Source organism: Tenebrio molitor, chromosome 5 (genome assembly GCF_963966145.1).
Source record: "Tenebrio molitor chromosome 5, icTenMoli1.1, whole genome shotgun sequence".
Lineage (NCBI taxonomy): Eukaryota > Metazoa > Arthropoda > Insecta > Coleoptera > Tenebrionidae > Tenebrio > Tenebrio molitor.
Genome location: NC_091050.1, coordinates 7,837,478 through 7,864,155, shown reverse-complemented (window position 1 = coordinate 7,864,155; position 26,678 = coordinate 7,837,478). Strand labels below are relative to the sequence as shown.

The following is a 26,678-nucleotide window of genomic DNA, read 5'->3' as shown; positions in this document are numbered from 1 at the left end:
AAAAACAGCTGTTTCAGTTCTGACAACCTACGTTGATACTATCCAAAAATAATGTTAGTTCATGTGAAAACCTGGTTGTTGTGATTAGTGTCATAATTAAAATCAACCTTTGTACAACTTACTGTAGACGTCTAATATTGCTACAGTATTTCTAAAATTATCCCATTATCATTTAATAATTAATAACGTAATCACACAGTGTGATTGACTGAAAACACCGCCTGCGAAATAATCAATAAGGTTAGTTTCTCATCACCTTAGCGATAACGAATCGATATATTTCTTTATATTTCCTAACTGAGTTTTTGATACACCACAACTATTGAAACACATCTATTTAATATCTCATTAAATTGTTAACCATGCAAAAAATTAATTTAATCGACCTTGTGACCGATCGTAGATGGCATGCAAAAATAAAAATAAGCAATTTTTATAAAAATGAACATGCTCACTATTAAATTAAACTCAGTGATATTACGTAACGTTGTAAATTCCTAAAATACATTTTTATTACTTAGTTTCTACATAACGTAGCCGGCATTATAGAGAGGCACGACGGCATTAGATAATAATTACGGACAACATACATTTATTTAAACTATTTCACCTTATTACAGCGAGGACGGGTATATTTAACCTACTTTAGTAGGAAGTGGGACATATTTTATTACAGTCATACGATAAGTTATACTTACTATTTTGTTAATAAACACAACTCAGACCTAATATTAAATTAAAAAAAAGGAGTAGAATTTAAACAGAGCAAGTATGTAATTAATTGTCATTATGTTCTCTTTATCGAATTGTATAGATATGTTGTAAAATGAAACGATAATGATTCTTTACTTTATTAAGATATGATACTGATGAGGCAATGATTTGCACAATGTTCAAAAAAACTTTTGGCAACTCAATGTGTTATTGACATTTTGATGACACTGGACGTATTCAAGCAGGGAAAATATTATTTGTGACAATACCATCAAATTTTAAAATGACATTGACGACCAAAATATATTGCTCTCCACTGTAGATGCATTTTATTCTTTAAAGAAACATATTTCTTGAAACTAGCTGCACAAATTTTAAATTTACTTCTGCTACGTATTTAGAGTAAAAGTTTACAAGCAGCGCTATAACAAGTTGGTTTATTGTTTACTTGGCCGAGTTCTGGTTCTAATTTTGTATTTAATTGCTAAAATTTGATTCACTAAATTACAGCGTGGCACTTATCAAATAAGCACTATCTCCTTCGGTAAAAAATGTGGCACTTCAGGAAGGTCAAACGTACGCCAAGCCAAACCCATATTGCAAAAGTTTCCGACTCTAGCAACAACGTACGACTTGTCCAGTGTCTAATCAGTTGGGTCTCGTGTTCTCTGATCGAAGCTGTAAACGTGACCAAAGGCGATTCATGCACTTTATCATTTTAATAACTAAATGTTTGATCGTCATAGCAACTGAGTATTGTAATTACTCCATGACTAATCTTGTGTCGTGTGACTTAAGTGTTGTGGTTGTTTTTAGGGTCAGCTTTATAGTGGAAACTATTCAATGGGCGAAAAACAACGCGAATTTTCGTAAGTTTTTTTCCATTCAACTAATAAAGGGAGCTTCCTAATTTTGCATGTTCATGGTAATTATTTGCATGGCCAACGATATATCATTCGTACAAACAACATCATTAGCAATCTTTAAAACTCTAAGTGGTTGCGAATTAATCGAGTCAATATTGTTGCAGACTTTTACCGAAAATTATCAATGGAGGTATCGCCGGCATCATCGGGGTCTCGTGCGTCTTTCCGCTCGATCTCGTTAAAACCAGACTCCAGAATCAACAAGTCGGGCCTAAAGGGGAGCGGATGTACAAATCAATGTTAGTGGTTCGGCCCGATTAAGCCGATGCATTCATTATTCATGTTTACCTGTTCGATTAGGTTCGATTGTTTCAAGAAAACCTACAAGGCGGAAGGGTACTTCGGCATGTACAGGGGATCGGCGGTTAACATTTTGCTAATAACCCCGGAGAAAGCCATCAAGTTGGCCGCCAACGACTTCTTTCGGCACCACTTGCAGGCCAAGAACGGGTAAACTGTCAAAACATCGACCGATCTTTTTTGACCGACCCTCCACAGATCTCTTTCGATCACGAGACAAATGGCGGCGGGTGGGCTGGCAGGGTTCTGTCAGATCATCATCACCACCCCCATGGAACTACTGAAGATCCAGATGCAAGACGCCGGACGCGTGGCGGCCCAAGCCAAGAGCGGTAACTTGCCGATTTTCTCTTGAACAGCGAAATCATTGCGACATTTCAGCCGGAAAAGTGGCCCCAAAAGTGACGGCCACCAAAATAGCTTTAGAATTATTTAAGAAACACGGAATATTAGGCTTGTACAAAGGCATCGGCGCCACAATGCTGCGAGACGTTTCGTTCTCGATAGTCTACTTTCCGTTGTTCGCAACCCTCAACGCTCTGGGCCCCAGAAAGTGCGTCGGTTCTGGTACGTGAACGAACGCCAGAGTCGAGCCAATAATCACTGTCTGCTTCAGATGAAGCCGTCTTCTGGTGTTCGTTCCTGTCGGGATGCGCGGCGGGATCCTTCGCCGCTCTGGCTGTGAATCCCTTCGACGTGGTCAAGACGCGTCTGCAAGCCCTGACCAAAGCCGAAGGAGAGCGGGTCTACAGCGGCATAACCGACGCAATAATGTACTAATCTCGACGAGTCTTGCCGAGTTGTCGCTACAAGTCTGTCTGTTTCAGCAAAACTATGAAATACGAGGGCCCGCTCGCGTTCTTCAAGGGCGGAGCGTGCAGGATGATTGTGATAGCACCCCTCTTCGGTATTGCTCAAATGGTGTACTTCTTAGGCGTGGCTGAGGCAATGTTAGGCATCAAACATTAATCGATCCAGGAGTTACTGTAGCAATTTTTAAGTAATAATCGTCGTTTATTATTGAATCATGTATTTTAATCTTTTAATCGCATTGTTTATTTGATTTTTGGTTCGTTGTAGAACCCGTTGTTATTTAAATAAGGAGACACGAACACTGTCCTAAACCTTGCCTAAAGCCAACCGAAACATAGTCAATTAGGATGTAGAGGAAGAGGAATGTTTTTATTCGAAATTAAGCCTCAATTCAACTTTATAATTTCTAGGATTGTTGTCGGTTCTGTAACAGTAATTCGTTTTTAAATTCAGTATTAAGATTGCAATGCCATTTCCATTACGTTGTACTTTTTTGCATGCTTTATTTATTACCAACAGCAATAATTTTATTTTTATTAAAAATTTGATTTACACACGGTGAAAGATAAATGTTCCCGGAGGTATTAAATTGTACAGAGAGCTTCTTAATCTACAAAACAACATTTTGGATCAAGAAGACTTGTAAATACGATTTAATAAAGCCTTGGAACGCGTTTTCTCTTACATTATTAATTTATTTTATCGGTTTATATAATTTTTGAGGTATTAACTAGTGAATGACAATATACAGTTTTAGCTTTATACATATTAGATAATTAGGTTGATAGTTACCTACGTTTGGCTTAAAAAAGACACTGAAAAAGCTGAGCCATCGCCAAAACGATAGTTACTATAATTTTTGCTTTCAAACTCTTATTTTTATATTTATTTTATGTAATGATAATGAAGTACAACTTCTTTCCAAAGTTATGTAATTGTTCATTGTTGTAAATTAACTGATTGTGTCATATTTCATGTATTTTTCGCAACTTTTTAAATGTGAACACAATCAGATAAGTTTCATCTGTGTAAATTTGAGAAACTGTACGATCAAAAAATATAAAGGCTGTAGAATCTGTCGTTTGAATTCAATAAACGTTACATTCCAAGAACAATAATCCCCAATAATCAGACATCCATCGTGATGAAGGAATAAAGAGCAGGAGACACATCCATCGCAAAATATTTTACAAATAATCGATCCACTTCCATTTGTAATTTGATACCTTACTCTAATGCAAAGTGAAACCTTCTCGAGGTTTCGTGTGCAGTCGATACCCATATACTTGCAAAGTGACAAGAAATGGAGCCGTCAGAGAGGAATTTATTACTAGATCACGTAAAAAACTGCTCTGGCACCAACAAGCTGTCCGTAATTTTCGCCATTATTTGCATAGTGGATGTTTTTGGAGTGTTTCCAGTGGTGGCACTGCCAAAAGCCATCATAGACTGTGGTATGTGCATTTGCAACCATTTAAACGAAACTCTTAACACATTTTTAAGGACTTTACGGCGCACTGGTGATAACTGTAGTCTGTTCGGTCCAAATCTACACCGCCATTTTATTGGGAAAATGCTGGATCATAGCAGAAAAGATCGATTTGTCACTAGAAAGAAAAAACAGATACCCTTATTCCGCTCTCGCAGAAATTACCTACGGAAGAAGTTTATCCAATTTCGTGTCGTTCCTCGTCGACATGACAATTTTTTGCGGCGGAATTCCAAATTTGATAGTCGGTGAGGCAAGTTTATCACTTGTAAGTCCCCCCCTCACTTCCGGTTGCAGCTTCCCAAAATCTGCAACTGCTAGGATTGAGACTTAGCGACAACGCATTCGATGTGTCATTTTGCTACTGGATTATCATCTTGGGAACGATTTTGTGTCCAGTGTTGTGGCTAGGAAGCCCCAAAGATATGAAGTAATTTAGATTGAATTTCACGTGTAATGACCCCTGTGACATAAATTCATTTTAGATTGCTTTGTTCCATTTCCGTGACCATTGTAATTCTGGTATTCTTGCTGGTCGTGGGATGTTTAATTTTCAGCTCGATGGAACAGGCGCCTGAAACCGATAACGCTTTCAAATCGCAACGCTCTTTATGGGAACTGATTTTCATCTCCTACGGAATAATATCGTTTCAGTACGACATCCACCCAAGTATTTTGACAATTCAAGTCGACATGAAGGAAAAATCCAAACTCAATTCAGCCGTAATCGGTGCATTTACTTGTGAGTTACTTGCAGAGAAAAAACTGGAAGTGACGGATTTTTGCAGTGTCTTTGGCCATGTTTTTGACAGTCACCGTAACCGCCGCGATTAAATTTGGATCATCAGTCAGACCTAGTCTCTTGGAGACCCTCCCAACCACGATTCCTTTGCATTTCGCCGCGTTCTTCGTGGCTCTCCAGCTCTGTCTTTCTTCAGCGGTCAGCAACAGTGCTCTGTATCAGCACATGGAAGACTGCATGGAGATATCCAGAGGCAAGTACAACTCTTCAACGGGTCAAATCACGATGAACGTGTTATTTGCAGCGTTCAATCACCGACGTTGCGTTTTAAGGACAACGCTCACCCTCCTGGCGGTGTTGATCGCCGAATCCGTGCCTCGATTCGACCTAGTCATGTCATTGATCGGAGGAACTCTTACCGGACCTCTAGTTTTTATTCTGCCACCTTTATTTTACTTAAAAATGTTATCGATAGAAAGCAAACATGAGAAGGAGGTCACGCTCGTAAATTTTACCAAATCTGTTTATAATGGCGACGAAGAGACAAGCTTGTTGACCAACTCTGATGGCAATCGCTGCAGGAAACAAGAACAGGAGTTGGGCAAAAGTATTGAAATCGCGTGTTGTGTTACAATAGTCGCCGTGAGCGCGGTCTGCACCGTGGTAACAACATACGTTAACGTCAAGAGTGCAATTGCTTTTACTGATTTTGCACAACCCTGTATCTACAACGTGTCAAAAACTTTGGTGAAATCATAGTCGTGGTAGTTTTAAATGTCTTTATTTATAAATGTCATTACTAGGCAATACGGATTAACTGTTATAAATTACTATAAATAAGTAAAGTAGATTTACACTGTGCGTTTGTAAAAATATTGATAGTAAAAAAGTACATTTTTCAGTCGTACTTAACTTAAAATATCACTCTGTAATACAATCTAGATCTACAAGTTATGGATAAACCTACGTGTTAACGGAAGCTTAGAAATCAAACAAGAAGAACCCTCCGAAGCTCGGGGAAGTGGGTCTTTGAGGGAATAATACTTTGTTGACAGTGTGAACAACACCATTCGTAGCTAAATTATCACAGCTTGTTACAACAGCCCTACCAATCCGAATTTGGTGACTTCCAGTCCTTCCTACTTGAAGATGTTGTCGCGACATTGTCGGTACCAAACTGTTGAAACCCCAAGACTGAGGTCCCACTCCAGAGCAACACAACACCTCTGCAACGACAGTTTAAAGCCTCGCTACAAAACATCCGCGATCGATTACCTGTCAAGATGTGATTCTTCAAAACCGTGGTAGCTTTGTCTTTGTCCTCTTTCAAGGTCTTCAAGTCTGCCTCGTCGACTGCGGCCAAAGTCTCATCCGTCGGTGCCAAGAACGTGATCGACCTGTTGTTCTCCTGCAAGATTTTTTCCACCTCTGTGTCTTTGATAATGCTGCTGAGAGTGGAGTACTTTGATTCACTGTGAATCAGGTCAAGAATATTCTGTGTCGGAGGTAATAGAACCTTGCTAACTTCATGGATCACTGATCCGCAAGATTTTTCATCAAAACCAACGACTCTGGCACAGTTTATCGTCGCCCGATTTATAACGTTGGTGAACAATGGCAACTAAAAAAGAAGATTACAAATCAAGATTAATTGAACAGTAACAATGCTTACAGTGGAATAGAGATTGAGTCGCAGTTCTTTATCGTGATCGTTTGTTTTCAAAACCGCATTGTTGTTCATATCGCAAGACTGCAGTTGCCCTGAGAGAGTGTGATAGAGTATCAGATCCCGCAACTTCTCTTTGTCGCCTTTGATCTCTTCCAACTTTTTGACCACGGCGGGATCTTCGAACGCCTCGTTCGACGGAGCGAAAACTGTGGCGTTGTTGAGATTGTCGATGTCTTCGGCGAATCCTGCCTCCTGGATGAGTTCGTTGAACTTGGTTAAGTTTTCGTTCTTCAGTGCGGCATTGATGTGGAGCGCCGAGTCCGGGATCAGAATGGTGTCGATCAGGTGGATGACACCGTTGGTGGCCATGATGTCGCTCTCGATGATTTTCGATTTCTCCTCCAAGATGAGCTGATCGTCTGAGTTTCGTTCGAGGTTCAAGATGTCGCCTTCGATGTTGTGAGTAGTGGCGTTGCCGTTAATTGCCGCAGAACACACGGTATGGGCCGTGACGTGGTGCTTGATTATACCTTGAAAGAATTGTCTCAGTACTTACTTTTCCATTAGCAGACTTTGCGAGACTTACTGACAGCACACGCGTCTCCTCTCAACAGTTTTTGTTTAACCGCCGGGTCTAGTTTGTCAAAGGCCTCATCAGTCGGGGCAAAGATGGTGTAGTGACCATTCTCTCTGAGATTCTTGAAGGAGTCGGTGCTTTCCAGGGCCTTCCTCAAACTGGTCAACTTCCTGTGTTCTTTGATGATATCTTGCAGGCTCTGCGTGGCCGGAACCGCAACTCCTTGGATCAAGTGAGCAATACCGTTACTGGCTAAATTGTTGGGTTTGGTAATTCGTGCGCAGTTAACCGTGACCATCTTTTCTTCGTAATTCTGTGTCGGATACGTGTTGATTCTGATGGAGCTGTTCTTGTTCTCGCTGCAAAGTGACTTTGAGCAAACCGCGATGCCGTTCGTGACCGCTTACCTGTAAATGATGTCTTCATTCGCGTAGTCCGTTAGGTCAACGAAACCGGCGACTGCGTGACTGAGCACCAGCTCGTTGTTGGACAGAGCGTTCTTCGCATCGCCTCTCAGGTCGACGTTATTCTGCAATCGCAAAAACTGCACTTCCTCGTTCCGCAATCGTCGCACGATTACCTACCAGCTCGGTCATCTTCTCGTTGAACTCGTTGAGAGCCACGTCGGTCGGCACGAAGACCGTGTAGTTGCCGTTCTTGAAGGTGTCCTCCAGGCCGGTGCTCTGGACGAGGTTTCGGAACACCTTGGCGTCCAGGTCGTTGATGGTGTCCAAAAGCGGTTTCAACTCGAGTTGTTTCTCACATCCCGAGGTTCCTTTCGTACGCATAAACCCATAACAACACTTGTAACGAACCGTGAAGGTTTTCACGACGCCGTGGTTGTTAATTCTAAACCCGAAAAGACACTTAGCAAGTGTGGTTAATTGCGCTGACGAAATACTCACTTGGTAACGCATTCGTATTTGTTTGCGGATTGGCGACAGTTGGAGAGGCTGATGGCCGTCGAGAAGAAGTTGGGGACTTTTTCCGTCTGGTTCTCGGTCTCGTTCTTCTTGGCTTCGATAGCTTCACCAGCATCTTCTTCGTCGTCGTCCTCGTCGTCGGCGGATTCTTCTCTCTCGATGCACACGTTAGGACTAAAATACACATTTCAAATAGACCACAACGAATCGATCATTGGTGCTGTTAATTAGATCTAGCGCTGGTAATTATAAATGATTAGTGATAGGAAGGATCGAAGTCAACAACAATAAAAAAATCGATTTGAGGTCACCTTCTTCGGACCTTTCATGTCGTTTTTGCTAAAGTGGAACTTTCTAGACTGTTCTAAAATGCAACGCGGGTGAGCTAACTGTAATGTTATTATGATAAATGGAAACAATAACTTGGTAGCGGATGACTCATTTAAAATTAACTCGATCAACTAAATTGGCTTTTAGAAGAGTATGGAGCTATTATACAATCAATCCCTGCAAAGGACGTTTTAATAGCGCGATTTAATTTCCTGTCTATAATTAACCGGCTTGTACACTGGCAAAGTGTTCAATGCAAAGAAACGTTATTGACAAAAAATGCAACCAAAAAAAAATCAGTACTGATTGAGATTTGGCATGATCTGAGGACACGTCACTAACTCTCTAAGTCTATCGTGACATAACACTTCTCGACATAACGATGTGCATAATTCATTCACCTGTGCAGAATAAAAAACAGGATTTAAGGAGAGAGATCTTGTTGAAATGAAGCAAATCTGTATTTACGACCCGTGAAAAGTGCGGCCTTGTTACACTGGAGTAGGTGACAGATTTGAAAATAATAAACCGAATCAAGGATAAGCAATCGTAAAAGAAATAGCTGAGTTGAGACAAATTAATCGCCGATGTCGAGGTGATTTTTGTGGGTCGTCGAAAAAGCACGATGGTACTGTTGCGACGCTCTGTTTACAAAATTAACAACCAACCTGTTTCACACCTCGAACGTCTGCTAATTTTTTATGCAATTAAAACAATCACTTGGTTCAGTGAACTCGCTTAAGCCTAATTAACTTAATCCACATATCAAAACGATAGGAGACCTACTTTTCTGTCATTATATTTTGATGAGCAAGCAAATAGTTCAAAGTGCCATTTTTGTGTTGGTTGTCGAAAGTCGATAGAAAGTTAGAAACTCGAAGAGTTTGTGCATACGCCATTCAGTTATAATTACGTACGCGAAATAGAAATGCCATAATTCTGTGGCGCTTTCACGTGTGAGCCGAAAATTTTACCGAAAAGGCCCCAATCGCAGGTGGTACCGCCCGGTGGCAATGATGGTACCCGGAGCGAGAGAAATTGGTGGCAAAAGCACGGGTACAGCAACGGTGACACTAATAGGATTTATCACGCAAGGATACGGCGCTCAAGTTTACAAATCAATTAACCCACAAAACCTCTGGTTTACTAGGCGTGTTTCAAAACATTTTTTGCTGTGTGAGACTCACCCTTTCCACCATGGTTTCAGGTCGCTGACGGAGCCGAAGAATCCTCCCAGTCCCAAGAGACTGCCGCCGCCGCCGGGGTACTGACCGCCTCCGAAGGAAGAGAAGCCGAAGTCGGATTCGGGGAAGGTCCCCGGGAAGGGAGCGGCGCCTGGAGCGGCGTCAACGTCGACGACGCCTCCAGGGATGGCCGACGGGTTGAACGAAGGCTTCTGAGGTTTGGGCTGGAGGACGGGTTTCTCGTCGGTGCCGGCTTGGACGGGGTCTTGGTAGTTGGGGCCCAAAGGTTCTCGTTCTCTTTCGGTTATTTCCTCGACGTCTCGTTCCTCAGGGAACAGGTTGTGGCGGCTGTGCCAGTTCCATGACTGGGAGAAGGGGTCTGCGAAATGGAATTCGCTGGAAAAAAAGGCAGATTGAAAAACGTCGAAGAGGATTCATAAATCAAGGAGTTTCGGATTAACCTTGGCAATGGTGACAAACTTATTTAAATTTTGGCTTATGAATCACAAGATTTGAATTATTTATCAAATCTGATTGTTGTCCTGTTGTGTTTTAAATTTAATAAAATACGTTTTAATTCGTGTTGTATCCTTGTAGCTACGCCCAGTGTTGTATCATCCAAAGTAGGTAATCAATAATCAAATTCCACAAATGGGATTTGGAGAACACATTTTTTCAACAAAACAAGTACATATTGGTTTACAACGCTGAAATGATCAAACAGGTAATTTCGCTGGATCATTTCAGCTGCAATAAACCTAAAAATTGAGGATTTTTTGCTGGTGCTATAAATCCTGACCGGAGTTTATGGCCCCATTAACTCGTAAATACCGTTGCTTACAATAATTTAACCCTTCCGTAAGTACAGTCATTATGGAAAAGTACTGTCGGCTCCTGGTAAATCAACCGGAAAAACTTCAATTATATTAACAATAACAGCGACTGTGCGTTACCGTGTTTAATTTAGGAAATTAAGTATTACTGGTCATTAACATGTTTGCGGTTAATTCATTAAAAGAGGAAAAACATGAAAAAAGTAGTGACAGGTACAGAGCGTTCAAAATATTGACACAGTTATTTAAATATTCGTTAGCAAAGTCTAAAAATGTTCTAAAATTGAAAACTTTCAAGCGGATATTTTCTCGTCAGTTAGAAGCTCACCTTGAAGCTCCTATCGATTCTTAAAAAGGCAAGTGCAATCATTATTGTTTCCGTTGCATTCTTTTATTATTATCGATTTGATAGCCAAGTCCCTCAAGTTAGATTTTCTTACAAAATAAAGAATTTTCTGGAGTTTTGGTCCCGGCAACAACTTTGTTTCTCAAAATGAACAACTTTATTTTTATTCCGTGCATTCCGTAAACGTAAATTCTATGACCAATAAATCTGCTCCTAACTCACACGAAATATTTAAAATAGTAGTTTATTTGTGTGTAAATTGGGCCAAAAAAGGCCCAATTTACACACGAACGAGTTGAATACAACGTTTTTTTGTTCGACGACCCCCTTAAAGACTCCAAATCGCTTAAAATCTTTAAAATTAACTTGACGTTTCGTTTTGACAAGTTGTCACATTTATCAAAATCCGTTCACAAAGGAGAAAATTCTCAAATTCTGACAGTGTCGAACAAAAAAAAACAATTTTTATTATTAATTGTTTTTATTTTTGATTTCTCCTTTCAAAACTGCCTCAGAAAATAAACAAATTGCTTCGTGATTCAACTGTGAGCGCAATTGTTTACCAGAATCAAACATTAGCTCAAACGCTTTATCTTAAATAAGTCACAAGTCGAGTAGAAATTTATGAAAGCGTCTTGTTTTTTAATTCGTGGATCATCATTTAACGCCTTTTCACTTTCCACATTGTATTCAGAATGACCATAATTTAAAAATAGTATTAAATTATAATGAAGTATTAAGTACATATTTCTATTGTATTTGCGACTCCTCAAACGATCAGCTGTTATCCAATTAAATGAAACAACAAAATTGTGAAAATAACAGTTTTCTATTTTGCAATACAATCATTTTAAAAAGGTGAATAAATATATCACGTGGGCAAATAAATTTCAGATCAATAGGGCTTTGGACTGTCATTCAGGTGGTGTAAAAGGTGTAAATAACAAAGCACTCTTAACCTGCAATTTATTTAAACATACAATATACATTTTTATTAAACAAAACCAATATTTTAATAGCATAACACATTTAGAGTGAAACAAATTAAATTTTCGCAATTTTAATACATGTGTACAATACGCAATCTTCCGGATTTGGTAATTAGCAAGGCAGATAATTTTATTAAACAACAAACATGTACTGGTTAATTATCTCTCGGACAACTTAACGTTATTTTGATACAAATCTAACAAAAAAAAACTTAACTGTATAAAGGCCACTGGTTTAGTAGACTTCCTACTGTTCAAATTTTATCTGTTTAGTTTTATTCAATGACTTCTTTTATCGCAAATATATTATAGGTCTGGCATATTAAAAATAATAACATACAATTTCTTAATCTCGTTGGTACACATTTTCATAGTTTGCGGCTTACCGCTTGCCAACAAACAGATAAATTGTAATCATTCATATTAGGTACGACAGTTTCAAAATTTTCAAAAAAAAGTCACCTTGAAGTAACACGACACCAAAATAAAAAAATTTATAAATATGGTTGCTGTCCAAAATCAACTAAATTATATCGTTTTGTATTTGAAAATTAATTTGTATGCAAATTTAATCCCGATATGAGTCAGTTTAATAAATTAAGATAGTCCCACGATACCAAACTCACGATCCAAATACTCGTAGTTCACGATTCTTGAGTAATATCCAATTTTTGCAAATTAATTAAACCATCAGACAATAGACGGTAAAACAGGTCATCTCCCAAAAATCTTACGTAACAACAACAAAACAAACCTTTGAGGCACTTTCCAATCCGTGTCATTCCTATTTACCTTTACCTTCTTAAGCACATCCGGTGTTAATTTAGCTCCGCCGGTTGTATCATATCTAAAGTGACCAATTGTTTACAAGAGTTTAACATTAACATTGCGACGTTAAGAGCTTGTCAAGCAAAAGTGACGACTCGAAAACATGTTCAAATTTCTTCATTTGCAGCATGAGTCGATGAAAAAATTGAACGTCTGCAAATTCTCTTAACAAAGGTCCAAGGTTGCAGGTTATTGCATGTAACGTTTTGCTTCCTTTTGCCAATCACTCCGTTCGAATATAATTTTTAAGAAGGCAATTTGCAATTGGGAAAAAACAATTCCGTGTGTTAATTTATGCAGTCTTAACTAGGTATGTCAGTAACAAATTACGGTCGAGATCAATAAATTTGAAAGGTTTTCGACTGGCGAGTCCTTTTGTGTGCAAAAACGCCGCTAACGGTGTAGTTTGGCAAAATATAAGCAAACAAACTCTTCCTGCTATTTTGGAAAAAATTGATTTGAATAAATTTTCCATCGAGAGCAGAACTAATGAAAAAAAAATTAACACAATTACCGTGCAAGATTTTAAGAATAGTCTGGGTTAACATTTGAAATTTGTACTTTTGTTACCGTTTTTGGGTGTAAAAAAGACTTACTTGAACCGTTGGCAGCAGACGTGGGAAATGAAGAAACCCAAAATCAATGCCTTTTTTAGCATCGTTGCAATGTCGCTTCGAAACCACTCTTTAACTCTTTGTCTTGCTCGGACCACTTCGCGCAATTTACTAAACACTGGAGTTTCTTCGCCGTGGTCCCTGTATATAAACGTTGTCGTAGGTGCTGGTGGGGACTGGTGCTCATCATCAGGGCCAGTGATAACCACCGTTAGGTCAACTCTGTTTTATTTTATTTATCTTCATCTGTACCAGTTGAAACCATCGCTGGGTGGATGGAGAGATGGGACCGCGGATTGTGGAACGATGCGAGATGAAAGTCGACCATCTTCCTATTCATATTACGTGTTCCAAGAACGGAGAAAAGTCTACCATTCCGTTGACGTCTTTCTAAGAGCTGATAATACGTTCAATACGAGACCAGACGAATTTATATTCTGGAACTTTCCGGGACAGTAAAGTTGTTTCGATAAATTAGCGTTCCGACTACTGATAACCAGTTGTTCTCCAGAACCGCTATGAATGCTTAAGTACCTTCTAATGCATGTAATTATCAAAAGGAGCTTTTTTCTCTACTTCGCAGTAATATATTTAAATGTATAAAATTATGATGAACTAATGACTGTCCAAGCAATATAATTGGACACCTACAATTTATTTTATCTTCATTGAAAACATACCTACTCTGTTACATATTTTCAACAACTGACCTCCACATCCGGTGAAGAGAAATTTCTTGCCGTATCTTAATTATCTGCTTACAAATCCAGGAATAAACATATAATAAATTAAATATGACAACAAATGCTAAGATAGTATTCAATTACAATTTTTTACATTTAATGAATTACTGAAAGAAGGTCGTTCATAGCATAAATGAAGAGTTAACACTTTAATCCGCCTTCCTCTTTTAAAAGACCATCTATTAAATTAATTTGCATGATTATGATTACTAACATTAAAAAAATAATTAATAGATGCAGACTAGAATATTGCGAGTTGTAAATAGCTTATTAATTATTGTTTTGTTGAGAAATCGATTCACGTTTTGTTTGCTCTTTATTTATCGAGATTTTCTAGAAAAACTCAGACTTTTAATGTAATGTCAATGTGAAATTAAATTTGTTTATAAAAACAACTTGCAGAGTGATTAATGATATCAGCTAACTAGTGCTACTTTGTTTGTTTTCTTTGTCATAATTTTCTAGAAAAACGGCAAGAAAAAGTTTTATGTAATGCCAAAGTAAACACAGTTTGTTTATAAAAATAACATTGCAAAGTAATTGAAAACATTCTGTGACAACACATCTACAAGGTGGTGGACCATTTTAAGACCGATATTTTCTAATTTAATTTTTAAAATAATTAATCAGTAATCTGATCTGATATCGCTTCATGTGTGCCAGATTTATCGTTTGAGTTTTACTTGATATGCCCGCAATAAAATAGAAACGAATACTTAACGTGCTTACAAATGAAGAAATATTTGCAAAAAGATATAAGTATGTACATAATTTTTACTGAAAGGAGATTTTTGAGAATAAGAAAAATATCATTTTTTGTTCGACACTGTCAGAATTTGAGAATTTTCGCCTGTGTGAACGGATTTTGATAAATTTGACAACTTGTCAAAACGAAACGTCAAGCTAATTTTAAAGATTTTTAGCGATTTGGAGCCTTTAAGGGGCTCGTCGAACAAAAAAAAACGTTGTATTCAACTCGTTCTTGTGTAATTTGGGCTTTTTTGGCACTCGTGGACCTTTAAAACTCTCGTTTCACTCGAGTTTTAAACTGGTCCACTCATGCCAAAAAAAGCCAAAATTACACACGAACTCGTTAAATAAATAACTATTTCTAATAACTTGAATTAAATTTTAAATTACAAATCTATTTACTAATTACATACTTTACGATCTTTGAAACATATAGAATGCAATGATGTCTTCCCAACAATTTTTTCACCTTTTTTCAGCTTATAATCGCGCAATTTAAAGAAACATTTTTAACTGTCAAATTTGACATAATGTCGTTACCGTTGAAAACCAACCAAAATAAAGTGATGTTTTCTTTTGTTATTATTATTGTTGTGATAATTTCTAACTACCTTGTTTCAGCCAATTAAAATTGTTGAAAATGGATCATGTGACACGTGAATTATATCCTCACTAGTGTAATACGTTTTGTTTTTGACATTTTTGTTAAAGTGTAAATTCCGATTGCTTTAACCTTATCAGCACAACTCGTACAATTCCACTGTCAGCTAATCGATAATAACTAAAATAACTTCCAACTCCTTGGAGTCGACGTAGATTTTTTCTACTGTCATTATTTTTACGGTAGGTAATTAAAGTATAAAGTAAAAATTGTTCGTTTCAAATCAAAGGAATAAAAGCAAAATGGTTAATTTCTTTATCAATTTCAAAATGTAGGTACTCGTAGATACTCTTCCGATAGTTTGCAGAATTTAAAGTTATGTTAAAAGGTCGTTTAAGACAATAAAAACTTTAGTCTTTATCGAATAACTGTTTTTATTCTGAAAGGTAAACTCGACCAGAAACTGTATATTTTGCCACAGTTTTAGAATTTGACGTCTGCTGCTTCTAGTTTCTTTGTAAGCTGCAGCAGGATGTTAGAATACTAAAAGTAGGTATTTCTTGTTTTGTTGCTCCCTCCATTAAATTTGGTTTGTTTTTAGTTGTAAATTTAAAGACTAGCTAAAATGAACATATTTTTCCTGGCGTTTAGAGAGCATCCGAATAAGAAAGGTTATAGCAAGTATGTTGTGGCAATTAAAATATCGCGGCGGTGTTGAAACACTTTGCAGATGGGAATGATTAAAATAACCCTGAAAAACACGTTTGTAAAAATAAAAATTTTTGCATTTATAATGTATTTTGTGCAGTCTTCTTTAATTACTTTTTAGAAGTAATTATTTAATAATTCAACGAAGACAAAAGAATAGAATAGATATTAATACAAGTAGTAGGTATTTGGTAAAAATACTAGTTTAGAGGAGGCTACATCTGTTGGCTCCTTGGGTTCTGTACTGTTCCCAATCATAGTAATCATGCTAATCATGCTATAGTGCTGAGTTCAGTCTTTTCCTAGGTAAGGTGCTCCAGGTTTTTCAGGACTCAACCCGGGTTCCGGATTGTTTTTAGGTCCTCTGAAAACAGAGTGACAGATGGTCCAAATGAAGCAACGTTCTAGTGACAGTTTAAACCTGAAATGGTCTTATTTCTGCAATATGAACGAACGGAAACAGTTTCCATTCATTTTATTTAAAGCACAACTGCGATATTTTTGTTATTACAATGTTTATTACTCCACATGCACATTTCAAGGCATGAATGCAACACGTTCGACAGCTTTGTACGGTCGGCGTAAAATTTAAAATTGATTCTGTTTGTTTTAAAACATAATTTTATTACGAGCCAACGATCACGTGTCTACGTACAGGAAGTTGTAAATTCTAAAATTCAATCAATCTCTTTTTTTGGCCCATTAACGCGAAGCGAGTGTTTCAACGCTGTCCAGTATTAATCCAAAAATAATTTCCTGACTGTTTTCTACAAATTCTTATCAATATTGGGAAACTTTATTGTTTAACATTTTTCAGTGGAAACGCAATCAGCTTCTTTTGTTATTTTACGAACTGATAATTTCTATTGCTAATTTCGTGTTTCAAATAAAAATTAAAACATGAAAGAATGAAAAAACATAATACATAATTTTATTTAATATGGAATCACTTCAAATTATTTCCAAACAAAAAAAAAAAGTAAATACATATTCTTTTAAATAACATTGTTTTAAAAACGATTTCTACATATTTATTACAAAACATACATAATATATTTAAAGCATAAAATGTTACTGTTAATCTTTTCCTTTTAAAATAGTAAACCAGAAGTACCTTTATTCTTTTATTACCATCCCATAGTAAAAATTAAAATTGTATTGCAAAACCTGAATTGTTAATGAAACAACCCTTATTGAAACAGTATATTCCGAAATGAAAATATTTCATTTCCAGCAACGTCAAATGACTCTGCACCAACATATTACTTAATCTGGTATGCAATTCTGTTGTTGATTACTATTTTATCACGATGTCATGTTGTGGTAATAAAATTTTGCGATTTCAAAGAAATGTTTGTAATAATTATATACTATGGTTTCTATTGTTTCAGTAGAGATATTCATTTAAAAATTGTTTTAGATGATTCAGACCTTTCCTAGAAAGTAATTTATTGCGCCGAACAATATGGTTATAAACTTGTAACCTAGTCAAAGTGCAAATACAAATACGAGGACATACTCATATTGCTATTATTGTTGTTTTATTGATAATAAAATGCACAAACTGTTGTTCACAGTTCAGCGTCCTTTTCTCGAATAGAGAGAAAAGTGAACCCCTGCTTTCCAAAAATTAAATACAATGAAACTTGAATGGATCATTTTTAAATATCAATTTATCAATTTAAATAAATATTATCTCGTTAACTACGTTCGACTGGAAAGGACCAATCCTCCTTGATCATGTCGGCGCCCTTTTCTGCAATCATATAAGTTGGCGAATTGGTGTGCGCCGCTGGTATTTCCGGCATCACGGACGCATCAATAACCCTTAAGCCCTTAATCCCATAAACCTTCAATCTGGGGTCAACCACGGCCCTTTTATCAGTCCTGGGGCCCATTTTACAGGTGCCACTGTAGTGAAAAAAATTTAAAGACAACACTCTTGTCGCACATTCAAAATATTGATCGCTTCCAAAATGAAATCGTGCACATTGGGGTAGAGGAATATCGTGAAGCTTGGTCCCCAACTTTAACAGCGCTGGTTGTTTTGTAATGTTCAAAACTAAGCGAACACCTGCAACGAGGGTATCCAAGTCTTCTTGGACAGCAAAGTAATTTGGAAAGATACGAGGTTTCGATTTGTAATCTTTGTTTCTCAAAATGATGCGACCTCTACTTTTTGGACGCAACAACATGGGCATAATCACGAAAGAGTGACCGTTTTCAATAGGTTTCCAAATCGTGTCGTAGAGCTGATCTGTTATTCCCAAACTTTTGTACGCTACCGGAAAAAAGACAAAGGACGTTGCGAACGTGATGATTTCTATATCTGGGTATCCATCTAAATCTGTTGGATTCTTGAGGTCGTAGAAAACTACGACCTCGCACATATTTGGAGCAGTAATAGGACCTGTGTGATGGTTAAAGTACTGCTTTAAGTTCTGTAAAGATGTTGCTTGTTCAAAATTCAAAGTGTACGGTTTGTCAATAACGAATGTTAAACTTCCTGAAGAAATGTGGTCCATTAGATTATAGCCTACTTTTAAATTTGCTAAAAGTGGGATACCCATTTCAGCCAAGTGCTTTTTAGGGCCGACACCTGATAGCATCAATAGTTGAGGGGAATTGATTGCTCCCGCTGAAACGATGACTTCTTTGGACACTCTGACGACGTATTTGTGGCCATCGGAGACAAATTCTACTCCTTCGGTAGTTTTGGTTTGAGGATCTATCAAAATTTTAGTGACCATTGATCCTTTTCGTATGTGAAAATTGTGGCGGTTTCTGATGGAATGCAAGTACGCTCTACTCGAACTCTCCCTGACTCCATTTTTCATAGAAACTTGAAATCTAAATAAGAATAATCGAAACACTCAATATAGACGTGTGTTTTTTTTTCAGTTTACCTAGACACCCCTACTTGCGTAGGTCCGTTATAATCGACATGTTTAAGTCCATATTGAATGCTAGACTCGAGTATAGCATCTGCAACTCGTGTCTTAAACGGCGTATAACTAACTCCCAGATATCCATCGTGGTTGTGGTACGACTCATTGTACGGCTCAGGTACCATAAAATTTTCTATTTTTTTGAAATAGGGCAATACATCTTTGAATCCCCATCCTTCGTTGCCCAATTTCTCCCAATTATCATAATCCCTCCGGTTTCCTCTTGTATATAACATGTAATTAAGAACACTCGATCCTCCCACTACCTTACCACGAGGCCAAACGCACTGTCGATTGTTCATGCCCAAGCAGAATTTTTCGCTAGGTTCAGTTTTGTAGTTCCAGTTGGCTTCGGTAAATTGCAGAAAATTTAAAAATAAGGGTACGTCCATTATATAGTTCTCAGCCTGACCTGATAATGTTCGATTGAAAATTGATGGAGAGTATTCGTTCATTCTCCTTATCTTACCTGCTTCGAGTAAAAGAACTCTCCAAAGGGGGTTTTCCGTCAATCTGTTTGCCAAAACGCATCCAGCAGTCCCAGCACCCACCACTATGAAGTCGTATTCGGGTAATAAAACGGGTGTGTTAGGAGGTTCAGCTAGAGTGTGGGAATCACCTTCCTCAATAAAATTGAGAAGACTCTCGAAGATTGTTTGAGAGTTAGTCAAAGCAAACACCGTGAAGAAGAGAAAAGCGTGCATTTTTAACTTCTCAGTCACAATTGTTTAGTCAATAAAATAATATTCCATTTGCTTTACGTAGTTTTTATATAAAGGAGACAGTCGATTAAATACATTTAAAAAATCTATATAAGTACTGGTTCTTGGCTATCTGCTACTTAATTAATGTTTTTTAAAATATGTATTGACTTCGTTATCATTATATTATTATACATAGTGTGGACCTAAATAGTCCCTCCTCCCTTTCCAACATTTGAACCAGAGAAAACAAAAACAAAAACTGTGAACAAATTGGTTTCACATTTCCCACGTAAGTTCAACCTGCAAAGATGGCGCCGGAGACAGTGTCAACTTCGAAATTTCAAAAAGCAATGGGGGTTAGGTGATATATGATTTGAAAGATCTTTCAATTCTCTATCCAACCTTTCAACGACCCAACACTTGATCAAGTCACACCTTGCTGTTTAAAATTAGAAAGTTGACAGCGCCCTCACAACCATGTTTACAAATTCCTATTTAGATCAGTTTTACGACAAAAGGTAGTAAACTTGAAGCCATTTGATTTACTTTTTGTCCAATGTATCTATCTTTGAGTGGTTCAAAAGTTACAGGGAAATTATTATTATTAATATTATTAAATTATTTACGCCCGCATTGTATATATTATATTACATAAACTATAAACTAGCCATTTATTATAATCAATCAATCAATGGACAATGTCCAGTAATTAAACAGTACGTTTTTCCTTCACAATTAAATAATATTAAAAGAAAAATGAAACTATCAGTGGAAAAGGCAAACATGACGTTCATGTGGTGGAATTCTTTTTCAAAATATTTTTCAGAATAAAAATGTTTAGTCAAATTTTTCAGAAAACCTTTACACTAGGACGATATTGTTATAGGTATAAATTTCTAGGTAGGTACCTATTCTAATTTTTATTATATCACATACAGGTCATTATAAATGTTTGTAACAACTAGTGGGAGTAGCGGCGCACCTAAAGCACAGCGCACAGCCACCTACGATGGTACAATAATTTATAATGACCCCGTATAATTATGTAGTTAAAATATTAATTATAATAAATGCAAGAGTTTTATCATTTAACCGGATTTAACTATTTAATTTGACTCATCTTGGAAGTGTTCCAGCGGAAACGTCGGAAAAAATCAATCTTCTGGTGATAAATTAAATCTCTTAAATATATTTCCAATTTTGCTTCTAGTTATTGGAGAACACAATTTCTTTCGACAACACGTAAGTATGTGTCTGTTCTTTGTTAAATACAGTGTTTTTCTATTCTAATTTTTGTTACTCAACGTGTGGCCATTTCAAAGCGTGAATGCAACAAGTCCCACAGCTTTATGCAATGAACTTAAAACGTAACGCTGATTTTTCTTATTACAAAATTGTATTTTGTTGTCAGTTACCTATTCTAACAATTACGATAACGTCACGTCTTAGAACGAGTAATAATAAAATCTTAAATTGAAATAATTTTATTTTTTGGTTCGTTGATACATTTTATATACCTAAGTACCTAATACAGGTTATATAAACAGTAAACACTAAACCGAAAACCGAGTTCTTTAACATGATTACAATTTATTTTAAAATATCTTGATTATATATTACTTTTTGTCACCCGGGCGCCGTTTTTGTTCTGGGCACTCTGTTCTCTCATTGGCCGGCCAATGAGCTGGCTCCTAACTTTCCTATAAATAGGTGACGCCGGCCGAAATTCGTTTAGTTTCGTTCACGCTCTGAGCGTGTAAAAGCGAGCTGGACAAAAAGACGATACTCTTCTTCGAGACGGACCTGCATCTCTAGGAGAGGGACCCACCCGGCTCTTTCCAGACTCACTCCGGCGTCAAAGAGACATCGGTCCACCAATTGACACCGGCCCCGAAGATGAATTCGACAGTTCCAGCAGCGCTCCAGAGGACCGGTGGTAAAATTTTCCATACGTTTTTTTTTTATCACCATTGGCTAACCGCGTCGTTTTTAAATATTTTTTGCTCCAAACATAATTCATTTATTTTTTGTAATTTTAACCTTACATTTAGACAGAAAGAAAACAAAAATGTCTAATTAAGACAAAATTTATCATGTCGGAGCATTTTTCAATTAGGTAGATAATAATTTATTTCAAAAATATTTAAATGTTGAATGTGAATGTTAATTTAGTCTATGCTTTTAAAACATTTATTATAAACAATAATTATTCTATGGGCCGGTTTCACCAACGTGAGTTAAATTTAACTACAGATTAAAATATACGAAAACATTGTTATAACAAATAGGTAACTAAAGGTAAGTAAGTAAAGTAACCTACAGTTAACTTTAACTTTAGGTGCATTATTTTCAACAAATGTTTACTCATTAATTTAATTATTTCAAGAATAAATTGTTAACAAAAAATTGTTTAAATTGATTTAAACATGCTGCATAATTTCTAAACATTTTTCTTATAATGCATAGGTACAAAGGTTACTTGTTAACCTTTCTCTTACAAAGTATTAAAACTAATAAACCAAAACTTCCAAGATCATAATTAATATGAAATGATTCAAAAACAATAGTTTATAATTAATGATAAATACCTTTGTTGCTATCCACTACGATTCTATTTTTAAAATGAAATACTGATTTTATTAAATATTTCAGTTTCTATTTCTTTACCAAGATGCGGTGTAATGCGGCAAGTAGGTACCGCAAGTGAGAATTTTTTGAGATTACTTTGTCGATTCTGTAGAAAATTTCATAAAACAAAGTCACGCTTAAAATAGCAAGAGATCACAGGTGAAGTAGTAGGTATTTCTGGCTCTGGGTGACTTTGTTAAGTGAAATTTACATAATTAAAAAATTTCTAATTTTGTAAAGAAACGACAAAAAAAATTTCTCCTCGCGTGCTATATTTGGAAAGATTACAACAATATGATATAATTTTCAAGGAAACGACAAATATAATAATTTAAGATTTGATTTTTTTTTAAATGGACTGATTTGCAAAACTTCACTTTGAGCTTCGGGCGATATGGACTTTTGATATGATGCTTTGAAGAGGTGCCCAATAAATTCTACTCTTATATAAATAAGTTTATTCTAACACTGATTATTTTCAAGTAAACATTAGAAAGGAACTGTATTGATAACATAATTAATTACATAACATTTTTAATTTACAATGCAAAAATTTCCGATAATAATGCGGAATCTGGAAAAGTGCCCCGAATGCTTGCAGCGTTTCCACGTTGAATGGCAAGGGAAATCCTCTCAAAAAGAAATTTCTTTTATTTTGAATCAAGTAAACATTTTATTATTGAAAATAAAAAATATTTAAAGTTAACCAGATGCAATGCTTGTTAATGTAGTAGGTACTTTAAAAACAGGTCATGAATCATTTCTGTGTCCTTGGCCTTGACGATTCACAAATTATTGCAACATCACAATGTGTACTGAAACAGCAGAACGCATTAATCATGTACAACTACCTTTCCTGGTTAAAAAAAAACTAGATCACAAAATATTTTCATTTCATCTTCATATAGAGTATTTTCTAAAATATATTTTTATTTTTTCTCGATCACATTTTTGTTGTATTGTAAAATAAAATGGGCCGTATGATTTCCCTTTCGTTAAAACTTTCACTAACGCGTCTTTATCTAAACAACTGTTTAAAGAATTATTTAAATAAAGTGTTGATTTCCTTTATTTAAGACATTCGTTAACTAAATACATACCTTCTTTAAGGAAACAATGTCAAGTTAATGAAAATATTAAACATCACTTGCAGTTGTTTAAAATTTTATTTAAAAATAACCACTAACGTCCTTAACGATTGTCGCTAAGTTTTAATGAAGAGGAAATCATACGGTCCAATGTGTGTAACACATGATCAATGACGAATCGGCAACAACTGAAGTTGCTACACATTAAAAGTGAACTTAAAATACAAACTTTGAGCTTTGCAACAGTTTAGATTTACAAAAAGAACAAATGGCAACATTAAATTTTCCATAATAAAACGAACATTTTCCTCGCATATGAAATTTAATTATACAATTAAAACGTTTTCTTAATAAAACTCAGTGGGGTGTAAAAATACAAATGTAAAAAATGTAAAAAATAAAAAAAAGTACATCTTACATAACAATGAGCAAATACATCTCTTAAAATAAAATTAAGGTTTGTCAATTTTTAAACTAGAGAACTTTTGTCCCAAGATTTTCATTACGTCTCCGTGGTTACGATCAGGTGTTTTGTATGTTGCATAATTTTCTTTGACAAACAGCGCGAATCCCTTTGTTGGTTTGGGTGTTACGGGAACGGACTTGGTTTCCCCTTTTTTACTAGTCTTGTTTATTAAAATTTCGAAGCTTCCATAACAATAACCGCAGCGCTTTCTTTCTGTATCTAATGACTTCGTATGCCTCCCAATACTAAACAAAGTATACACTTTAAAAAAATTCAACATGAATGACAAGTACAAACCTGTATCCACAACTTGTACATTTATAGGTATATTTTGTATTTATTACGTACTGATGACACCTTCTAATCGGGGGTAGTTCGGGAAAAACTTCCATTGCACGATCCGCCCTGGTGTGGCAGTTTGTAATTAAAGTTGCATAATTTGATGTTGCTTACCATGCTCTCCAGAAAGATCCGTGACCGTCACTGACTTGATTTACGATCCACGTTGCCGCGTGACACATTTCATGTATTAAAGTATCTCTCAATCTATCAGCTGAATCTAATACTTTAGTGGATAATACTATTCTAGCTGCTCGTTCAATGGCACCAGTCCTTCGAGTAATTTTCCTACAGTAGCAGTAACCAGCAGTACCCCTCATCCTATCATTCCACTCCAGTGGTGTGTCCTTTGGCACAGAATTGTCAAATACTTTTTCATTATATAATTTAAATAATTTCCCAGCTAGAGCGTCCTTATGTTGCTTGAAGTTATTTCTATATATCATTGCAGACATGTCACATTTGAGAACAGGTACATTAGCTGTAATTTTGGAAAAACAAATGAGCAGTTCATAAAAGTTGATATTTATAAATTATACCTGAAAGTGACGCTAAAAAACTGTAAGATTTAGGTACATTATTTTGTTGCTCTTTTAGAACTGCCTTATTTTGTTTTGGTTTAGTTTTTTTTACGACTTTAGAGACGCCCGTATTACTTTGTACATTTTTATTAGAACAGTTAGTATTAGAAGAATCTGACTGATTTTCTTCATTACTATTTTTGTCATCTTCAAAATTTAACTTTGTTGGTAGCAAAACTTTTTCTTCTGTATCTGATTCATCATCAGGATCACAAATATTTTTCAATGACTGAACCCAAGGTGACTCTAAAGCTCTCTTAAATCTAGTCTTTTGTAAAGTCTTTAACAAATTTGAATTACTCTTTTCAGTTTGTACATTTAAATTTTTGCTTGAAACTGTGTTGACACATCTGAAACAACACAAACTTATTAATGAGATGAGAACATCATTCAATATCAAACCTTTCAGTATTTGGAATTTTATTATTAGTTTTATTAGATATTTTAAGTTTTGGTTCAGATGATGGTAAAATATCTGGCTTTTTTGCTCTCCAACTATTACCATACAAACTATCCAATAAACTTTCATATTCCACTGAATCACAATTACCTAAACAGAAATTATGCCAGCTTATAAAATTGAAATCAACAAATTACATAAAACATACTTTCTCTTCCACAAGAATTTGCAACTTCTAAATCTGGTTGACACTCTGAAGACTTCTTCAGAAGACTAGTTTTTAAACTATCATCAAGATTCAACTCAAAAGAATCATCAATAGTCATGTTTTTAAAATTATTTTCAAGAACTTCATTATCATTTTGTAATCTATCATTTGTTTCAGCAAAATTTGATTTTTTTGAGTTGCAAGATTTTTCACTTCTATCAGATTGATCATCTTGAGTTGGTACAACCAAATCAGACTTAACAGATTCTTTCTTTTTAAATAACTGATCAAATCTCTTTGGTGATGAAGATTTTAATAATGTTGAACTTAGTGCAACATTTGTTTTTGGTTTCCTAAAACTACAGTTTTCACCTCCACACACTGTGGATGCTTCACTAAATAAAGATACATTCTGGTTAATATTATTAACTTCATCAATCCAAAGTTTAATATTTGTATATTTTTCTTGTGGCAATAAATCTCTTGTGTCAGTTTTTTCTGGAGTTAAAAAATTATTCCTAAAAAGCACTGGTTCCAAATTCCTCTTGATAGGAGACTTGACAGCTTCAAAAGATGTTTCACTGTCAGATATTACTATAGGTGTCTGATTTAAGATTTTTTCATCTGATGATAAGCTATTACTGCTAGATTCTATCGTTATTATTGACTCATTATTTGCTGAAGTATTCGTATTATCTAACGCGGCAGACTTCCTAAAATATTTTTTTAACGCTAATATTGTTGGAGCTAAAAAATAATGTATTAAAAAGATAGGTTTGATGATTTAATTGCATACGTTTTCTTATGGGCTGTCGTTGTTTATTCACTTTAGGTGACATTGAACTTAATAATTCAAAGGAAACATTCATTTTTACAGTTCACAACAATCACAGTGGCAACAATCACAAGACGTCAACAAAAAAATCCGATTTAAATTTTGACAGTTATCGCAAAGCTAGTGCTATCAGCGAGACCAACATTAAATTCCGAAAATCACTATAAAAATAGCGCTTTACATTTTTTTGTTTGCGTTGGTGGTATCAAAATTGTAATTTAAAAAATTAAGTAACCATCACGACCTGCTGTATAATAACCGGCCTGTTCATTTCATTAAAAAAGCATTGCGAAAATGTTTCCGAGAAAGAGCCAATTTTCGCCGATGAGGGCGCCACAGTACGGGCGCTTCTAAAGAATAAAAATGCGGAAAAATATGTTTAGACATGATATTAGAGTTAAG

General features: G+C 35.9%; 5 protein-coding genes across 6 annotated transcripts; 2 read left to right on the top strand and 3 right to left on the bottom strand.

Moving 5' to 3' along the window:
- Positions 1-6: 6 nt before the first annotated feature.
- On the top strand, positions 7-3,829 carry LOC138132186 (mitochondrial glutamate carrier 1-like). 2 transcript variants are annotated; one of them, XM_069049592.1, is made up of 8 exons: positions 7-240; positions 1,531-1,583; positions 1,745-1,879; positions 1,941-2,090; positions 2,139-2,272; positions 2,322-2,507; positions 2,557-2,713; positions 2,768-3,829. In XM_069049592.1, exons 2-8 carry the CDS (start codon positions 1,558-1,560, stop codon positions 2,907-2,909), a joined length of 930 nt encoding a protein of 309 aa, XP_068905693.1. In that variant the 5' UTR covers positions 7-240; positions 1,531-1,557; the 3' UTR covers positions 2,910-3,829. The 2 variants fall into 2 exon arrangements, with proteins under 2 accessions (XP_068905693.1, XP_068905694.1); XM_069049593.1 differs by lacking the exon at positions 1,531-1,583.
- Positions 3,830-3,964: 135 nt separating this feature from the next.
- Positions 3,965-5,986, top strand: mah (mahogany). Its single transcript, XM_069049591.1, has 6 exons — positions 3,965-4,207; positions 4,257-4,490; positions 4,540-4,672; positions 4,728-4,984; positions 5,031-5,237; positions 5,289-5,986. Exons 1-6 carry the CDS (start codon positions 4,057-4,059, stop codon positions 5,741-5,743), a joined length of 1,437 nt encoding a protein of 478 aa, XP_068905692.1. The 5' UTR covers positions 3,965-4,056; the 3' UTR covers positions 5,744-5,986.
- mfas (midline fasciclin) lies at positions 5,750-13,420 on the bottom strand. Its single transcript, XM_069049587.1, has 9 exons — positions 13,260-13,420; positions 9,671-10,063; positions 8,136-8,327; positions 7,815-8,079; positions 7,638-7,759; positions 7,240-7,589; positions 6,657-7,183; positions 6,260-6,605; positions 5,750-6,210 (listed from the first exon to the last, which is right to left on the bottom strand). The coding sequence occupies exons 1-9, from the start codon at positions 13,319-13,321 to the stop codon at positions 5,966-5,968; spliced, it is 2,502 nt and encodes an 833-aa protein (XP_068905688.1). The 5' UTR covers positions 13,322-13,420; the 3' UTR covers positions 5,750-5,965.
- A 4,280-nt stretch (positions 13,421-17,700) lies between these two features.
- On the bottom strand, positions 17,701-19,774 carry LOC138131800 (glucose dehydrogenase [FAD, quinone]-like). Its single transcript, XM_069049008.1, has 3 exons — positions 19,497-19,774; positions 18,986-19,439; positions 17,701-18,929 (listed from the first exon to the last, which is right to left on the bottom strand). Exons 1-3 carry the CDS (start codon positions 19,729-19,731, stop codon positions 17,780-17,782), a joined length of 1,839 nt encoding a protein of 612 aa, XP_068905109.1. The 5' UTR covers positions 19,732-19,774; the 3' UTR covers positions 17,701-17,779.
- Positions 19,775-23,750: 3,976 nt separating this feature from the next.
- LOC138131798 (germ cell nuclear acidic protein-like) lies at positions 23,751-26,666 on the bottom strand. Its single transcript, XM_069049005.1, has 7 exons — positions 26,238-26,666; positions 25,442-26,188; positions 25,236-25,383; positions 24,792-25,183; positions 24,367-24,733; positions 24,211-24,318; positions 23,751-24,158 (listed from the first exon to the last, which is right to left on the bottom strand). The coding sequence occupies exons 1-7, from the start codon at positions 26,308-26,310 to the stop codon at positions 23,900-23,902; spliced, it is 2,094 nt and encodes a 697-aa protein (XP_068905106.1). The 5' UTR covers positions 26,311-26,666; the 3' UTR covers positions 23,751-23,899.
- Between the last annotated feature and the right edge of the window lie 12 nt (positions 26,667-26,678).

Excerpts from the sequence above, each read along its gene's own strand:
- mah (XM_069049591.1), top strand. The coding sequence starts at position 4,057 with ATGGAGCCGTCAGAGAGGAATTTATTACTAGATCACGTAAAAAACTGC. Across the intron at positions 4,208-4,256 it reads AAAAGCCATCATAGACTGTG|GACTTTACGGCGCACTGGTG; the intron begins GTATGTGCATTT and ends CACATTTTTAAG. Across the intron at positions 4,673-4,727 it reads GGAAGCCCCAAAGATATGAA|ATTGCTTTGTTCCATTTCCG; the intron begins GTAATTTAGATT and ends AATTCATTTTAG.
- LOC138132186 (XM_069049592.1), top strand. The coding sequence starts at position 1,558 with ATGGGCGAAAAACAACGCGAATTTTC. Across the intron at positions 2,273-2,321 it reads GGCGGCCCAAGCCAAGAGCG|CCGGAAAAGTGGCCCCAAAA; the intron begins GTAACTTGCCGA and ends GCGACATTTCAG. Across the intron at positions 2,508-2,556 it reads CAGAAAGTGCGTCGGTTCTG|ATGAAGCCGTCTTCTGGTGT; the intron begins GTACGTGAACGA and ends TGTCTGCTTCAG.
- LOC138131800 (XM_069049008.1), bottom strand. The coding sequence starts at position 19,731 with ATGCACGCTTTTCTCTTCTTCACGGTGTTTGCTTTGACTAACTCTCAA. Across the intron at positions 19,440-19,496 it reads AGTTCTTTTACTCGAAGCAG|GTCAGGCTGAGAACTATATA; the intron begins GTAAGATAAGGA and ends GAACATTATCAG. Across the intron at positions 18,930-18,985 it reads ACGCAAGTAGGGGTGTCTAG|ATTTCAAGTTTCTATGAAAA; the intron begins GTAAACTGAAAA and ends ATTCTTATTTAG.
- mfas (XM_069049587.1), bottom strand. The coding sequence starts at position 13,321 with ATGCTAAAAAAGGCATTGATTTTGGGTTTCTTCATTTCCCACGTCTGC. Across the intron at positions 8,328-9,670 it reads CTGAAACCATGGTGGAAAGG|TCCTAACGTGTGCATCGAGA; the intron begins GTGAGTCTCACA and ends TGTGTATTTTAG. Across the intron at positions 7,590-7,637 it reads AATGAAGACATCATTTACAG|CGAGAACAAGAACAGCTCCA; the intron begins GTAAGCGGTCAC and ends GTCACTTTGCAG.
- LOC138131798 (XM_069049005.1), bottom strand. The coding sequence starts at position 26,310 with ATGAATGTTTCCTTTGAATTATTAAGTTCAATGTCACCTAAAGTGAAT. Across the intron at positions 26,189-26,237 it reads ACGACAGCCCATAAGAAAAC|CTCCAACAATATTAGCGTTA; the intron begins GTATGCAATTAA and ends ATTATTTTTTAG. Across the intron at positions 24,319-24,366 it reads GGATCTTTCTGGAGAGCATG|GGCGGATCGTGCAATGGAAG; the intron begins GTAAGCAACATC and ends CTGCCACACCAG.